This window comes from Schistocerca nitens, chromosome 9 (genome assembly GCF_023898315.1).
Source record: "Schistocerca nitens isolate TAMUIC-IGC-003100 chromosome 9, iqSchNite1.1, whole genome shotgun sequence".
Lineage (NCBI taxonomy): Eukaryota > Metazoa > Arthropoda > Insecta > Orthoptera > Acrididae > Schistocerca > Schistocerca nitens.
In genome coordinates, this window is record NC_064622.1 from 267,924,086 (window position 1) to 267,943,122 (window position 19,037).

General features: G+C 38.9%; 1 protein-coding gene across 1 annotated transcript in view; it reads right to left on the minus strand.

Moving 5' to 3' along the window:
- Nucleotides 1-473: 473 nt before the first annotated feature.
- LOC126202907 (codanin-1) overlaps nucleotides 474-19,037 on the minus strand; it is a 185,846-nt gene continuing 167,282 nt past the window's right edge. Inside the window, exons 12-14 of the mRNA XM_049936987.1 lie at nucleotides 18,867-19,032; nucleotides 7,265-7,536; nucleotides 474-643 (exon numbers count right to left, since the gene is read on the minus strand). Of these exons, the coding sequence (XP_049792944.1) occupies nucleotides 497-643; nucleotides 7,265-7,536; nucleotides 18,867-19,032 (585 nt within the window). The 3' untranslated portion in view covers nucleotides 474-496. The remainder of the gene's footprint in view (nucleotides 644-7,264; nucleotides 7,537-18,866; nucleotides 19,033-19,037) is intronic.

Consider the following 19,037-nt stretch of genomic DNA (forward strand, 5'->3'; position numbering starts at 1 on the left):
GTCCCTCCACGTCGATTCGAGGTCCAATTGGCCTGCTATCAGATTTAGTACTGGGGTTCTTACCTATGAGTAAAAGATGGTCAGGGTGATGGATTTGCCATCCTAGCCCTTCTAATTCTACAGCAAATGAAAGGCTGCACTCTACCTGCAATCAGCACAGTACCTTGTTCATGAATTGTGTGCCAAAAACTTTACCTTTTTTAAAAATAATAACAAATGTTTAATTTGAACGGACTTTTCCCCCTAAAAATGGTACAAAACACGAGTTTTAAGTGCTAAGTGTAATTTCTTACAGTCAGTCACAATTTAAAATATATACAAAAAATATAATTATTATATAAATGCAATACAATCCTGTAACCATTTGTAATACATAAAATGCCTTCCATATTTGTCATATTCATAAAAAATAAATGGGTAAATTTTGTACTCATAAACAAGAGTCTATACAGATAGATAAATAAATAAATACATAAATACAAACAAACTGCTGTATCTAAAAATCATCAAACTGTTCCATGTCATCACATAATTCAGAAACTAATTCCATAAGCATCACAAATTCATCATACTTATCCTTATTCTCCTTGCGATATGTCTCAATGACATGTTTAATGCACGTAGAAAATCTGTCCAAAGTTACCTGAAAATTTATATTAAAAATGAGTTTAGCTGCATAAATATAGCACCTTCCACCAGTACATATTTTTGTCTGTAAATGTTATTGTGAATGTGTAACAACTTCCAAGTTTCAAAATAAATTTGGAAATACACTGGCCTCCCACAAATAATAAATGTCAGTTTATTGATTTTACAGATTGCTGAGTTCTGTAGATGTGGAGTACATTACTTTAAGATATACAGCAACGAGACACTTTTTTACATATATGTGTGTACTTTTTACTACAATATGTGTTCAAAATAATCACTGTAAACTGCAGTATACAATTCCTGTGTTGCATTCAACATCTGGTGGTCATTGCATAGAGGATGTTCTAGTAATACATCTATTTGTAAACATAATCTTTTAACTTTTCTCGTAAGAAAATATATGAAAGAAAAAATGTGTGAAGAAATGTTCTGCACTCTAAGCAGCCTCTCATTTTTTTAACAGACTCAGACCAGAACTAGAGAAAGATGTTGCATGAGGAACTAGACATATTAAGTGACATTTAGAGTAATAAAAAACTAATCATAATGATGATGGAGGTGGGGTATCTTTTGCTGAAGAGACTGCAGTGCTTATTAGTTTCAGTTTAATCAAGAACAATCTTTTGTCATGGAAGGCAATTTGTTGCAAGTTAAAAAATGTGCAAAATAAAAAAGATACAAAATACGGTAAAAGTATGGCGAATGGTGCAGGCAGTTATGACAAGCATACACAGTGACATGAAATAATGATCCTGAATAATTTCTATCAGACTCCAAAGTCTTTAATCATAATTATTAGTGAAGACGGCACTGGTATTGCACTTAGAAGCTCAATGATATAAGCTTAATTATTCTTTATACAAATTTTTTGCGCAAAAATAAGCTTTCAGATTCAGAGTTTTCTTCCTCCAGTGAAAGAAGACACTGATTATGGGAGGAAAGGCATCTAAAAATCCAAGGGCAAAGGAAAGACCGAAAAATAGAAAAACAGTGGTATCAACAATCAGTACAGAAGACACAGAAGTCAACAAAGTTGAAAAGGATAGAACACAGCTAATAAGAAAAAATAAGCTGGAACTAGAACTAGAGGCAAAACACAGGCAGACGGAAGGAATGGTAAAACAAAAAGTAAAGCAAGCTAGCACCAGTGTGGTTTTGGGATCCTGGTGCTAGGAGGCAGAATCTTGATTCTTCATGTGTGAAGCACAGATATAGATAAAGCTTGTGCACAGCAGAGCACATTTCACAAAAGGACACTGTGTGTTACAAGTAAATTAGAAGCACTATGTACATTCATTCACCTTTACAGACAGCTTGTTTGCTGTCAGGTTAAACGCAGAAAGCTGAACAATGGTTGTTAGTTGAATCACAGACAGCACGTCATTTCACACATGCCTGTCCCTATGATGCCATACAAAAGGAAGGTGAAATGTTCTCCACATGGCAAAGGGATGGTATTGATACAAATGAAATTTTGCTTTTATTATATTCATACATGTTATACAATAACATAGGTAAAGGTTCAAACTCATCTGCTGAATAGTTTTCTTTCTGCAGCTTTTAAACTAGTCAGGTGTGTATATTTAATTCAAATGAATACACTGCCATACTGTAACACTGAAAAATTGTTTGCCTTGGATAACGTGTAGTCATGAAAATTTCTAAAGGGGTTGTTAACGCTTAAATGGAGTCTACAGTTTTATTTCTACTTTATGAAATGGACAACTGAATTTGAATGTAGCCATATTTATCTTATAAACTGACCACATGAAGGCCATCTCAGAACTATAAAAACAGACTAAAATATATATATAAAAAAAGAGCACAACATGGTACAGAGTGAACAGGGATTGAAGGTGTATAAAAGAACTGATGCCCCAGTAATGTCAGCACGAGGAGCACAATACATAACATGAAGTATTAAATATTTTTAAAAAAATTATCAGTCAGGTGTCCCATTTCAATGCCGATCAAAATGTATTGTGAGAAACAACTCTCTCAGCAACTTGTAGATCATTTAAAGAAAGGACACAGCTGATTTTGTAACTGTATGTCAAGATGAGGGTTCACATTTTCACACATGAAACAGCAATAAAGGCTGTGGGCAGAGACACCTCCACAAAAGCAAAGTCAGTTTCATTTGCAACAAATATTATGGTTGGCATTTTCTGAGCTGTAAAAGCAATTATTTTTTACTGACTAGCAAATTGTAAAACAATGAGTGATGAATATATGCCAGTCTTCTGAAGTAACTAGATGAATATAAATACAAATAAATGTCTGGACTGCAAAAGAAAAGGAACAAAAGGAAAACATAACCTTACTTCAGGATAATGAAACTGAGCACAAGGGTAACTTCACATTGGGAATATAGAGATATTTGAGGAACAAAATGGTGGAAGATTTACATATTTATCAGCTGAGCTCTGTCACACTTCCAACTTTACCTGCAGCTAAGGAAATCTGTAGCTGGATATGGCTTAAGTCTAGTGCTGAGGTTATGGCAGCTGTAGATGGATATTCCGCAGACCTTCTAGAATTATAATTCAGGGGTGGTATTTGCCGTCCCGAACCACATGAAACAAAATTAATCAAATGGCTCTGAGCACTATGGGACTCACAAAATTAATCAACCTTAAAGCAAGTTATGAAGAAAAATTAAGCGCTCTTCACTTAAAAACACAACTGTTCACTTCCTGGCTGAGAAATTTTCTCCTTCTTCATATTTTTGCGGCACAAATACTGGTCCATAAAATTTCGGGCATGCAGTCACATAAGTTTGACAAATGTCAAATTTATGCGGCTCATCATCATCGTCATCATCATCATTTAAAACTGATTATGCCTTTCAGCATTCAGTCTAGAGCATAGTCCCCCTTAAAAAATTCCTCCATGATCCCCTATTCAGTGCTAACATTGGTGCCTCTTCTGACGTTAAGCCTATTACTTCAAAATCATTCTTAACCGAATCCAGGTACCTTCTCCTTGGTCTACCCCAACTCCTCCTACCCTCTACTGCTGAATCCATGAGTCTCTTGGGTAACCTTGCTTCTCCCATATGTGTAACATGACCCCACCATCTAAGCCTGTTCACGCTGACTGTCGAAAGATTGAACGGTGCACAGATAACTTAGTCTTGGTACTAACTTCCTTCTTGCAGAAGAGAGTAGATCGTAGCTGAGTGCTCACTGCATTAGCTTTGCTACACCTCGCTTCCAATTCTTTCACTATGTTGCCATCCTGTGAGAATCTGCATCCTAAGTACTTGAAACCATCCACCTGTTCTAACTTTGTTCCTCCTATTTGGCACTCAATCCGTTTATATCTCTTTCCCACAGACATTACTTTCGTTTTGGAGATGCTTATCTTCATACCATAGTCCTTACATTTCTGATCTAGCTCTGAAATATTACTTTGCAAACTTTCAATCGAATCTGCCATCACAACTAAGTCATTCGCATATGCGAGACTGCTTATTTTGTGTTCACATATCTTAATCTCACCCAGCCAGTCTATTGTTTTCAACATATGATCCATAAATAATATGAACAACAGTGGGGACAGGTTGCAGCCTTGGTTTACCCCAGAAATTACTCTGAACCATGAATTCAATTTACCGTCAACTCTACTGCTGCCTGACTATCTGTGTAAAGACCTTTAATTGCTTGCAAAAGTTTGCCTCCTATTCCATAATCTCGTAGAACAGACAATAACTTCCTCCTAGGAACCCGGTCATATGCCTTTTCTAGATCTATAAAGCATAGATACAATTCCCTGTTCCACTCGTAACACTTCTCCATTATTTGCCGTAAAGCTAAAGATCTAGTCCTGACAACCTCTAAGAGGCCTAAACCCACACTGATTTTCATCCAATTTGTCCTCAACTAATACTCGCACTTTCCTTTCAACAATACCTGAGAAGATTTTACCCACAACACTGATTAAAGAGATATCTCTATCGTTGTTACAATCTTTTCTGTTTCCATGTTTAAAGATTGGTGTGATTACTGCTTTCGTCCAGTCTGATGGAATCTGTCCCGACTCCCACGCCATTTCAATTATCCTGTGTAGCCATTTAAGACCTGACATTTCACTGTATTTGTTGAGTTCCGACTTAATTTCATCCACCCCAGCCGCTTTATTGCGGCTGCACGCCCGAAATTTTATGGATCTATTTTCTCCTTGCTCTCATACAGACAATGTGTCCTGTCATCCTTAAGGACAACTTGTTGGTCATCCCACTGAAATAGAAAGTCAATAAGTGGTTGCTTATCAGCTGGAATACAGCATAGATTATCACAAAGGTAGCTCTCCTTCTGATGAAATCAAGTTAACCAATGCCTTGGTTGGAGTAGGTACTGGTAAGCATTTATCACTCAAATAGGAGCCTCTCAATGATACACACATTGTAGAAGGTAATGGGTTAAGTGGGGTATAGGATCTAACCACAATGTTATGATAGTTCAAAAGTCACTAAAATGTATTTTACACAGCTTGGGGAGACTGCTGGGAACAGTGGGTCCAACTGAAAAGCATACTTCTGGGATGGTTAAGGTGGCATTGGAGATAACAGATTGGTGATGGCATCTACATGGAGAGAAGATGAATCAATGTCTAGACCTGTCTTGAAAGATACCTTCAATTAGGGGGCACAGTCGCAAAACTGATACACACAGTAGGTCAGTGAGCTTAGAGCTGCAATGGCAAGAAGATCACACTGATTCTCATTCACCTACAGCGATAATCCAAAATGACCATTATAACTGAAAATCTTGTGATATGTGAAACCAATTATGTAATACAGTTTTAGTGGCAAATATGGTGAGACATTACGAAAACTGAAAAGAGTCATTCAAAACAAGTGTACTGATGTCATGATTTTATAGGGCAATGATTGGCAACATTCTGTCCCATAAACACAAAAATCTGTGTGTCAGTTCAAACAGAACATTTCTGTACCTCTGTTCTGCAGTTCAGATTTAGCTCCAAATTATATGGCTCTGACAAAGAACTTGAAGATTCATTCGCAGACTTGCTGCATTCTTAGGCAGAAGATTTTTACGCAGAGGGAACTGGTCACCTCGTTAAGAGATACGATTAATGCTTACATCTGAGTTGTGCTTATGTAGAATAGTAATTCTAAGGCACAGTTTTAGATTTTCTTAATAAACTTGTTTTAACTGTCCCTGTATTTTATTTATATTAGATCTGTTAGAAATGTATCTGACCTCGTTTTTTGTCTTCTTTTTTCTTTTTTTCCCTCCCCCCTCCACCTGATGGATTTTAGTCTAGTGCATTTGCATGAGCCGACCTTGAAACTTCGTGTGCATGCGTGAATTTTTTCCCACCTGTCGATAGCATCAGTTGCTGGCAAGCAGCAATTGAGTGAGGTAGTGTGTAGTGTTTGCAATGGTTTTTCGTTGCACGGGAATGATGGAATGGTTGGAGGAGTGCTACTGCATCAATTTTGCTGGGGACTGGGCGACAGCCTGGTGGAAGATGGTTTCAGTGATGATGCTGTAAGGGGGGGGGGGGGCATCATACAGATTAAGGAGTGGTACAACTGGTTTAAGGTTGGCTGGACGTTGATCGAGAGCAAGCCATGCTCTGGTCAGTCATCAACATGCCCAAATGACCAGTTCATTGCCAAAGTGAATGCTATGGTGATGCGGGATCATAATGACTCTACCAGAGAAATTGAGGAAGAGGTGGGCATCAGCACTTTCTCATTACATTCTATTCTGGTTGAAGATTTGGCCATGAAGACAGTGTTCGCGAAATTCATGACGAAGCTGCTGACAGTGGAGTAAACACTACTTCGAGTTGAAGTCTCACAAGACATAATGGACTCCACAAACAGTGATGCCAACTTTGTGAACACTGTAATCACTGGTGACAGTTCCTGGGTGTACAGATACAACCTGGAAACCAAATCTCAGTTGTCACAGTGGAAGTATTCCTTGTCACCAAGACCAAAGAAGGCCCACCAAGTCCACAGCAATGTCAAAGTGATGCTGACTACTTTCTTTAACTCCCGTGTTGTGGTACACTGTGCGTGTCCACCGCAGGGTCAAACAATCACCATGGCCTATGTGATGTTGTGTGGCACCAAGAGACCAGACTTGTGGTTAACAGTAAACTGGCACCTGTGTCATGACAATGCTCCAGCACATTCCTTGCACTTTATTCAGACTTTTTCAGAGGGGTGGGGGTCAGGGGACAGATTCCTGTGCTTCTAACTGGCTCCTTGATATGTCTCCCTGCAACTTCTGGCTGTTCCCCAAACTCAAGAGGCCACTGAAAGGAATGTTATTTCAGACAAGAGAGAACATTATGGCAGCAACAACAGCACCACTGGGAGAAGTGTGTGGAGTACCAAGGGAACTACTATGACAGTGATTTGGTGTCCAATACTCCTGGTAAGCCCATTGTTTCTTTTTTTGGCAAAGGTGGACATTTTCCTAACAGACCTTTTAGCTCAACTAAGGTTCATTTCCACACAGCTCTCAGATTTGCCAATAATTCAAAGACTGTAAGGGAAGGAATTTCCATGTGAAAAGGATGGAAAACTGCAAGCAGTGTTTGGATTTCACACCAATGCAGAATGTCCTACCTGTGGCCATGAATTCCTCAAAAGGGCAACACATTGATCCTCAAGTTGCTCTGGCGTCATAAGCTGTTCTCGCAGTAATGTGTTCAAGAGTAATGCAAGGTGGTCCCATGATCTGGCTGGATCTCTTGACTGGTCCATTACTGCCACATTTCGTGGGCTGAGGATTCGCTCCAGCCGGCCCTCTTCTAATGCTGTGGCTAACTGTGGTGTTTTCAAGAGCCTCAAAGAACCTTCTATCAGCTCTCTTGTCACTTCTTTGGGTTGGTGAGCAACTTCAACATAAAACATAAATTTAAATGTACACATATTATATGGGAATTCCTTATTGGGAAACAAATGAAAATAGCTATCTTTCAACTGAGGGTTGTGGGACAGGGTGTTTGAGGAAAAATCTTATACGGCATACAAACAATGCTGTAGAGAGAAAAATGAAGGGGGGCATGTCACTTCTTTGGGTTGGTGAGCAACTTCAACATAAAACATAAATTTAAATGTACACATATTATATGGGAATTCCTTATTGGGAAACAAATGAAAATAGCTATCTTTCAACTGAGGGTTGTGGGACAGGGTGTTTGAGGAAAAATCTTATACGGCATACAAACAATGCTGTAGAGAGAAAAATGAAGGGGGGCATGAGCAACCACTCAACACACAGAGGAACTGTCAAGTAATTGATAAGTATATAAACACAGTGTTCTTGCATGTACCCCATCCCCTCCATGCAGCGACACGCACATGTGCGCGCCCACCCACCCACCCACATACAGAGAGAGAGAGAGAGAGAGAGAGAGAGAGAGAGAGAGAGAGAGAGGGGGGGGGGGGCAATGTCTCAGCATCTTAGTGATTTTTTAATGGGCTTCCATGTCCATGTTGAAGAAAACAACAAAGTTTTGTAGTGTGGGGAAAACTTTTAGGAAATTTAATTTTTTTATGTCATTGTGGTTGAAATAAACAGATTTTGTAAGGTTCCACAGACTACTTCAAGAAGACAACCAGCTACTGTCCACTATCTGTAAACCAGAGATCAATGTAATATAAAATAAATAAACCCTTTTCTATTTATGCCATCAATATATAAAGGTCAAGAAAATTACTAAATTAAAGACAAAATTGCTGGCCAGTACTTACTACCATGAGGTGAAATGTGTAGTACTGTCAACAGACACACATAAAAGCGATACACTTCCTAGCTTTCAGAACTTAAAGTTCCTTCCTTGAGGAGGAACAAGAGGTGGGTTGAGGAAGGTTAAGAAAGAGCAGGTCACTTAGACCACAGCCCAAGGGGCACACAGCTGTAGAGAGGACCAGGGCATCTCCTCCACAAGGTAGGAACTATTAATTCCAAAAGCTAAGATGTGTATACCTTTGTGTGTACCTTATATGTATACCTAATATGTGTCTGTCCACAGTGTCACACATTATGACTCCTGAAGAAAAGTATGAATTCCTCTCCTGTGCCAACCTCATCGTCTCACAGTAGCACCTGCAACCTACATCCTCAATTGTTTTCTGGATGTATCCAATCTCTGTCTTCCTCTAGAGTTGTTACCCTCTACAGCCCCCTCTAGTAGCATGCAAGTTATTCCCTGTTGCCTTAACAAATGTCTTACCATTCTGTCCGTTCTTCTTGTCAGTGTTTTACATATATTCATTTCCTCTCTGATTCTGCATAGAAACTCCTCATTCCTTATTTTATGCTCCAGTTTTCCCACAGTCCAAGTTTCACTACCTATGCTACAAAAGTTCATTCTCAGAAATTTCTTCCTCAAATTAAGGCCTATGTTTGATACTAGTAAACTACTCTTGGCCAGTGCTTGACTGCTTTTGACATCCTCCTTGTTCCATCTGTCATTAGTTACTTGTCATTATTTTTGTGTTTCTTCAATTCACTCTCAAGCCATATTCAGTACTCATTACTCCATTCAGCAGATCTTGTAATTCTTCTTCACTTTCAATGAGGATAGCAATGTTGACAGCGAATCTTATCATTTATAACCTTCCACCTTGAATTTTGATTCCATTCTTGGACCTTTCTTTTATTTCTATCATTGCTTCTTCTATGTATAGAATGAACGGTAGTAGATGCGAAAGACAACATCCGTGTCTTAAATCCTTTTCATTCTGAGCACTTCGTTCTTGATCTTCCACTCTTATTATTCCCTCTTGGCTCTTGTACATGTTGTACATTACCTGTCTCTCTCTACAGCTTACCTCTATTCTCCACAGAACTCTGAACATCTTACGCCATTTGACACTGTCAAATGCTTTTTCAGGTTGGCAAATATTATGAACATGTCTTGATTTTTCTTTAGCCGTACCTACATTTTCAGCTGTAACATCAGAACTGCCTCTCTGGTACCTTAACCTTTTCTAAAGCCAAACTGATTGTCTGGTATCTAAGAGATCCTTAATTTTCTTTTTCATTCTTCTGTAAACTATTCTTGTGAGCAAATTAAATGAATGAGCTGTCAAGCTGATCACGTGATAGTTCTCGGACTTGTCAGCTCTTGCAATCTTACAAATTGTGTGGATGATATTTTTATGAGAGTCGGATGGTATATCGACAGACTCATACATTCTACACACCAATGTGAGTGAATAGTTGTTTTGATGCCACTTCCCCCAACGATTTTCGAAATTGTGATGGAATGTTATCTATCCCTTCTGTCTTATTTGATCTTAAGTCTTTCAACACTCTTTTGAAATCTGATTCTAATACTGGATCCCCTATCTCTTCCCTATCAACTTGTTTCTTCGTCAATCACTCTCAGACATCATAGAAGCCTTCAATGTACTCTTTCCACCTATCTGCTCTCCTCTGCATTTAATAGTGGAATTTAGATTAGATTAGATTTACTTTTATTCCAATTGATCTGTAGTGAGGAGGTCCTCCAGGATGTAGAACATGTCAGAAAAACAACAATACATGAAAAATATTTACAACTCAAACAAATAAGCTAATGTACCATTCCACAGGTCCCAAGTGGAATGATCGTAATTTTTTAATGAGCACTATATGAAAGAATCATTTTACAAATACTAACGCACTGAATTTAAAATAACAAAGCTTTTTTTATATTTATTTATAAGGTAATAAACATGTAATACAACTACTATAATACTTATTTACAATCCACACATTACTGCACTGAAATGATGCAGAAGTTCGATTGTACTTACTTACTTACACACACACACACACACACACACACACACACACACACACACACACACACACACACACACACGCGCGCGCGCACACACACACACACACTCTTATTTACAATGAACACACTACTGGACTGAAATTGTGAAGAAGTTATATTGTACTAATATACACTATTGGCCATTAAAATTGCTACACCAATAAGAAATGCAGATGATAAACAGGTATTCATTGGACAAATATATTATTCTAGAACTGACATGTGATTACATTTTCATGCAATTTGGGTGTATAGATCCTGAGAAATCAGTACCCAGAACAACCACCTCTGGCCGTAATAACGGCGTTGATACACCTGGGCATTGAGTCAAACAGAGCTTCGATGGAGTGTACAGGTACAGCTGCCCATGCAGCTTCAACACGATCCCACAGTTCATCAAGAGTAGTGACTGGCGTATTGTGACAAGCCAGTTGCTCGGCCACCATTGACCAGACGTTTTCAATTGGTGAGAGATCTGGAGAATGTGCTGGTCGGGGCAGCATCGAACATTTTCTGTATCCAGAAAGGCCCGTACAGGACCTGCAACATGTGGTCGTGTATTATCCTGCTGAAATGTACGGTTTCACAGGGATCGAATGAAGGGTAGAGCCACGGGTCGTAACACATCTGAAATGTAATGTCCACTGTTCAAAGTGCCGTTAATGCAAACAAGAGGTGACCGAGACGTGTAACCAGTGTCACCCCATGCCATCACGCCGGGTGATACGCCAGTATGGCGATGACGAATACATGCTTCCAATGTGCTTTCACCAAGATGTCGCCAAACACGGATGCGACCACCATGATGCTGTAAACAAAAACTGGATTCATCCGAAAAAATGACGTTTTGCCATTCGTGCACCCAGGTTCATCGTTGAGTACACCCTCACAGGCTGCTGCAAATGTTGTTGAACTGTTCGTGCAGATGGTTGTCGTCTTGCAAACGTCCCCATCTGTTGACTCGGGGATCAAGACGTGGCTGCATGATCCGTTACAGCCATGCGAATATGATGCCTGTCATCTCAACTGCTAGTGATACGAGGCCATTGGGATCCAGTACGGTGTTCCGTATTACCCTCCTAAACCCACCGATTTTCCATATTGTGCTAACAGTGATTGGATCTCGACCAACGAGAGCAGCAATGTCGCGATACGATAAACTGCAATCGCGATAGGCTACAATCCGACTTTTATCAAAGTCGGAAACGTGATGGTATGCATTTCTCCTCCTTACACGAGGCATCACAACAACGTTTCACCAGGCCATGCCGGTCAACTGCTGTTTGTGTATGAGAAATCGGTTGGAAACTTTCCTCATGTCAGCACATTGTAGGTGTCGCCACTGATGCCAATCTTGTGTGAATGCTCTGAAAAGCTAATCATTTGCATATCACAGCATCTTCTCCCTGTCGGTCAAATTTCGTGTCTGTAGCATGTCATCTTCGTGGTGCAGTAGTGTACATACACACACAAATCAGTAGGTTATACTGAGAAATTCTCATTGGAGTAGAAGGAATTGGCCACCAATAAATCCTTTAGGCTTCTCTTAAGCTGAATTTCATTGGTTGTTAAGCTTTTTATGGCTGCTGGCAAGTTATTGAAAATGTGTGTTCCTGAATAATGCACACCTTTTTGTACAAGACTAAGTGACTTTAAATCCTTGTTAAGATTATTCTTATTTCTAGTATTGATTCCATGAATTGAGCTGTTGGTTTGAAAAAGTGATATATTTTTAATGACAAATTTCATTAAAGAATAAATATATTGGGAAGCAGTAGTTAGTATCCCTAGTTCTCTAAACAGGCTTCTGCAGGATGTTCTTGAGTTCATACCACATATAACTCTTACTACATGTTTTTGTGCCCGGAAAACTTTAGCCTGGCTTGATGAATTACCCCAAAAAATAATCCCAGATGACATTATGGAATGAAAGTAAGCATAGTATGCCATCTTTTTCATTTTTATATCCCCTATGTCTGACACAATTCACATTGCAAATAGAGATTTATTAAGATGCTTCAGCAGTTCTGTGGTGTGCTTTTCCCAGGTAAATTTATTATTAAACTGTAATCCCAAGAATTTAATGCTGTCCACTTCTTCTATCTGCTTGTCATCATATGTTAGGCATATACTCGTGGGACACCCCTTACAAGTTCTGAATTGCGTGTAGTGTGTTTTTTCAAAGTTTAGTGACAAAGAATTGGTTAGGAACCAGTGATTAATGCCCACAAAGATTTTATTAGCTGATCTTTCTAAGACTACACTTGCTTTGCTATTTATTGCAATGTTTGTATCACGGCAAACAAAACGAACTTGGCATCTGGAAATGTTACTGATGAAAGGTCATTGGTATACACAAGAAAAAGTAAGGGCCCTAAAATGGAACCTTCTGGGACCCCACATGTAATTAGTTCCCAGATGGATGATGTCTGATAGCTTGATACATGTCTCTTTCCTAATAACACCCTTTGTTTCCTGCCAGAGATATAAGATTTGAACCATTTTGCAGCATTTCCTATTAAACTATAATATTCTAATTTACTTACAAGGATATTGTGGTTTACACAGTCAAATGCCTTTGACAGATCACAAAATATACCAGTTGCCTGCAATTTTTTATCTAATGAATTACGCACATTTTCACTGTAAGTGTAGGTAGCCTTCTCAACATCACAACCCTTTACAAATCTGAACTGTGACATTGACAGTATGTTATTTGAGATAAGATGGTTATAAAGTCGATTGTACATTACTTTTTCTAAAATTTTTGAGAATGCTGGCAAAATTGAAATTGGATGGAAATTTGATGCTATTTCTTTATCTCCCTTCTTAAACAGTGGCTTAACTTCAGCATATTTTAACCATTCAGGAAATATTCCACTGACAAACGACTGGTTACACAGATAGCTTAATATGTTACTTAACTCAGAATTACATTCTTTAATTAGCTTTGTTGATATTTCATCATACCCACTAGATGTTTTTGATTTTAAAGATTTTATGATGGACATTATTTCTGCTGGGGTAGTGAGTGTCAGATTCATATTATGGAAGTTACTTGAAATGTCTGGTCTGAGGTATTCCATAGCAGCATCTGCAGAACCTGACAACCCCATCTTTTCAGTAACAATTATAAAATGTTTGTTAAAAAGTTCTGCAGCACTATACACATCTGTCACCAATGTATCATTTACTCTTAATGCTATTTGTCCCTCTTTGTGTCTGGTTCTACTGGTCTCCTCCTTCACTATATCCCATATTGTCTTTATTTTGTTATCTGATATGACTATCTTTTCCTTTTAATATATTTGCTTTGATGTCCATATTACAGTCTTTAATATTTTGCAGTATTTCTTGTAATGTGCTATAGCATCAACATCGGAACTGTTTTGGATTGACAGATACAGTTTTCTTTTTGTTTTACAAGATACGCCTATTCCTTGAGTAATCCATGGCTTCTTTGTAGAATTTGCTCTAATCTTGGAAAGCTTTTGGGGAAAACAGTGTTCGAATAAGGTAAGCACTTTATTAGCAAAAGTGTTATATTTTTCATTCATGCCATGAGCACAGTAAACATCAGTCCAGTGAATGTCTCTGAGGAGTGTCCTAAAATAATCAACCTCTTGAGCTCAGATTTAACAGGTTTTATATCCCGTTCAGTATTAACATTTAACAGAAGGAACTGCATATCCTGATCTGAGAGGCCATTGACTATTGGTTTTGTAATACCATTTTGTTCATTGGACTTTTCTATAAAGATATTATCAATGGCTGTTTGTGAGCAATTGGCTACCCTAGTGGGGAACTATACAGTGGGAATTAAGTTGAATGATAGTGTTACTAACTGAAATAAGTTCTTATTGGGAGAGTATTTAAAGGAAATCTACATTGAAATCACTAGCAACCACTATTTCTTTGTTTTTGGTTGTTAAATGGGCCAGTACAGCTTCAAGGTGGTTTACGAACAGATTAAAGTTACCTGCAGGTGCTCGATATACACTTAATATTATGAAGGATTTTTTGTGAAATTCTACTTCTGTTGCACATGCTTCCATATGCTGTTCTAGGCAAAATTTATGAATGTCTATGTTCTTAAATTTATGACAGTTCCTGATGCATGTGGCAACTTCTCCTTTCTCCATTTCTGATCTACAAAAGTGAGATGCTACCCTAAACCCTGTAACACTTAAAAGTTCTATACCAGTGGTCACATGATGTTCAGAGAGGCAGATTATGTCAGCTGGGTTTGAAGACTCTAAGTCATCTACGCAGATCATTAATTCATTAATTTTATTTCTCAGTCCTCGAATATTTTGATGCAATAAAGGCAGCCGAGTTAAAATTGGGTAGCGTTAAAATATCTTCCGATTATTGAAAATTCTTAACCAATAGCTGTTTATGGTATCTTTCTCAAACAGAAGGTTTGTCTCAGTCCTAACCTCTCTGAAAATTTGGTTTCTTTCTGTCCTCACTACCCTAAAAAAGGGTATTTTCTGAACCCTATAACCACTGGTATTTTATCACTCCTGACTGTGCCTCCCCCCTTTAACTTTTCTGCTATTTTCCCAGCCAGTTTACCCTTCCCCTTCCTGTTGAGGTGAAGGCCATGCCCAATGCACTCTTAATATTAAAACCCTTGCTTTTAATGTCACCAATGGTCATTTCAACTTTTCTGTATGCTGAGTGAGTCCTTCCGATGATCACTTCTTTTTCAATTTCTTCACACTTTTCATGCAGCTATTTCACCATAGCTTCCCTGCACTTCCTATTTCTTTCATTCTCAGTAATTTGTATTTCTGAAGGAGGTAAGTACTGGCCAGCAATTCTGTCTCACAATTTACAACTGAATAGCAAGTCACCAAGATACAAAGCACATGCCACTTTACCTGCCCTGGAAGGACCACTATTACTATGCTTGGCTATGGGAAATTAATAGCTTTTAGGCACACACTACATCATGAACTAACTGAAACACAACTGTATGCGACTGTTCATCACTAACAAACAAACGTTTCACACTCGTTAAACCAGATGTGACACACACAATAATCAGGAGAAAGACATAATTTGTGAACCAGATGCTTCCATAATGTAGCGTCTCACAGCCCAGATTTTGTCTTGTAATAGTCGTACATTTGACAAACTGAGGTACAATTAGGGTGATGAATATGGTCCAGAGGAACTTCTTGGTGACTAGGTGATAATGCTGAAAAACAATATAGTGCACACACAGTGTGTGGGGCTTGGTGGCTGTATCAGACTACGAAGCCAAACTTTCAGACAGATTTCAATAGTAGGTTGACCTTACAATTTCTTCTGTCAGTTAATGAGATGGAAATGCATTGTGTGTGTGTGTGTGTGTGTGTGTGTGTGTGTGCGTACGGGGGAGGGGGGGGGGGGCACGATCTAATGTGTTCTGAATTTCACTTGAAGTGTAGGATTCTAAAACTGGCTGGGTGAGTGAGTTACTAGGCTGGAGGAAGCCAAGGCAAGACATAGTATCACTAATTGGACAGTGTCTGTTAAAGCAAAGTGGTGTCCAGCCTAGCTTTCGGGTTGACAGTAATTTCACCACCTGTGTTACACCAAAATGAATTATTCAATAATTTTCTCTAAAATATCAAAACTAGCTTTATTTCTTAAGCCTTCTTCTATTTTATATTTTAGTTCAATCAAAACCCTTTTTCAGTCTCATTATACAGGGTGATTCAAAAAGAATACCACAATTTTAAAAATGTGTATTTAATGAAAGAAACATAATATAACTTTCTGTTATACATCATTACAAAGAGTATTTAAAAAGGTTATTTTTCACTCAAAAACAAGTTCAGAGATGTTCAATATGGCCCCCTCCAGACACTCGAGCAATATTAACCCGATACTCCAACTCGTTCCACACTCTCTGTAGCATATCAGGCGTAACAGTTTGGATAGCTACTGTTATTTCTCGTTTCAAATCATCCATGGTGGCTGGGAGAGGTGGCCGAAACACAATATCCTTAACATACCCCCATAAGAAAAAATCGCAGGGGGTAAGATCAGGGCTTCTTGGAGGCCAGTGATGAAGTGCTCCGTCACGGGCTGCCTGGCGGCCGATCCATCGCCTCGGGTAGTTGACGTTCAGGTTTCATAACTAACCTTTTTCGTAGGACTCTCCATACAGTTGATTGTGGAATTTGCAGCTCTCTGCTAGCTCTGCGAGTCGATTTTACTGGGCTGCGAACAAATGCTTGCTGGATGCGTGCTACATTTTCATCACTCGTTCTCGGCCGTCCAGAACTTTTCCCTTTGCACAAACACCCATTCTCTGTAAACTGTTTATACCAACGTTTAATACACCACCTATCAGGAGGTTTAACACCATACTTCGTTCGAAATGCATGCTGAACAATTGTCGTCGATTCACTTCTGCCGTACTCAATAACACAAAAAGCTTTCTGTTGAGCGGTCGCCATCTTAGCATCAACTGACGCTGACGCCTAGTCAACAGCGCCTCAAGCGAACAAATGTACAACTAAATGAAACTTTATAGCTCCCTTAATTCGCCGACAGATAGTGCTTAGCTCTGCCTTTTGTCGTTGCAGAGTTTTAAATTCCTAAAGTTGTGGTATTCTTTTTGAATCACCCTGTATATTTAACCCACAAAAAAGATTGCTTTACTTCATACTGTTAACTATTTAAAGAAAAAATTAGTCATCAGCTCATACTCTCATCCTAAATTTTCCTGCCTGTGATTTAAGCAAATGGGAAAACCATAATCAGTGTAACTTGAGACAAATTCGGAACCCTCTGCAACAGAAAACTATTTCAAACAATGGAAAATCCAGGACAGAATGTAACAATGTTATGAAAAGGAAAGTTGCTACTCACCATATAGTGGAGATGCTGAGTCACAGATAGGCACAACGAAAAGATTGTCACAATATAAGCTATTGGCCCACCCAGTTGCTACTCCTTTCAAGCACTGCTGCTGTTGCTTGCAGTGTGGCTTCAGCTGCCAGAGGCTGCAATCGTGGGTGTGAGTTGCATTTGTGTGGTGTGGTGTGTGTGTGTGTGTGTGTGTGTGTGTGTGTTTTTTTCGACAAAGGCCTTGTTGGCCAAAAGCTTATACTGTGACAGTCTTTTTGTTGTGCCTATATGTGACTCTGCATCTCTGCTATATGGTGAGAAAACTATTTCAGTATTATAGCTAATCTAAAAACTCTAAACCAAACTCCTCTCGAACAGGCCATGAAGGCCAATGGTACCGACCGGCCGCCGTGTCATCCTCAGCCCACCGCTCTCCCGGCCGTATGTCAGTTTCCGAGACCGGACCCACTACTTCTCAATCAAGTAGCTCCTCAGTTTGCCTCACCAGGGCTGAACGCACCCTGGTTGCCAACAGCACTCGGCAGGCCTGCCAACAGCACTCGGCAGGCCGCATGGTCACCCATCCAAGTGCTAGCCCAGCCTGACAGTGCTTAACTTCGGTGATCTGACGGGACCCGGTGTTACCATTATGGCTAATCTACTAACTTATTTAGTTTGTGAAGAAGGGAATTGGAGTTACTTATCTCAGTGCCAACAATTACTGACATTTGAATACAGATTGTCATTTCCCCAAGTATGGAGGTCCTGAAGGTATAGCAAATCGCAGCAGCCTAATCCCATGCTCTCTAAACATGATTTAAACATTCCAAACATGAAAGAAGAACGATTGTAAAGAAAGATATGTCTTAAAGACATGAAAAATCAGTTTGATCAGCTCTAATGGAAAACGTGAAAGTAACTGTTCAATAACTGCTGAAAAACAGATATTATGCAGACAAACAAAATAGTCTTTGAAATATTCTGGAATTTAAATTCACGTTTGAGAACTTGACAAGAGATCTCATTATTACTACTAATAGAACACACAAAAACAAACAAATACACAAAAGTGACATTGCAGTATGTGGAAGTAGTAAGTCACAATTTCCTAATGCAGTGCTTTCAACAACAGAAACTGACCCTGTGGTTTGTGTTTCAAACAGTTAAAACTGGCATGCACAGATAGTGGACATCCAAATGTAGCATGCAATCAAAAGTCAAATTTTATCTATTCACTAATGATTCATGGCTGTGGTGAATCAGAAGATGCTTCATCAGCCATTTTTACACAAAATTCAGCATATGAAATGACAGTTAGCGTTTGATTATGATACTATGGTGTGACATATTGGGAAACAATTAGTTTTTGTGAACTCTTTCAACCTCTGCTGCTCTGTATCTGAGTCAAAGAAAAAAGTCACAGGTGATAATAATAGTATTTGGACACTTACAACCATTCTTAATGAAACTATTGCTGGTACTACAACTGCTCAGGATTCAAGCATTCATAACACAAGTTTATTAAAATAAAAAGCACTTCCTACCTAGAAGCAGAATTAAGTCTAATATTAGTGTGTGGATAATTCTTTCAGCTGAACTGATGATATCTTCTCGACTGCCAAGCATCATCTCTGTTTCACTAATTAAGGCAAGTACCTCTGATGCAGATACATGTTCCAAATGGTCAGTCAGCAATCGCCACATTATTTCCTGTG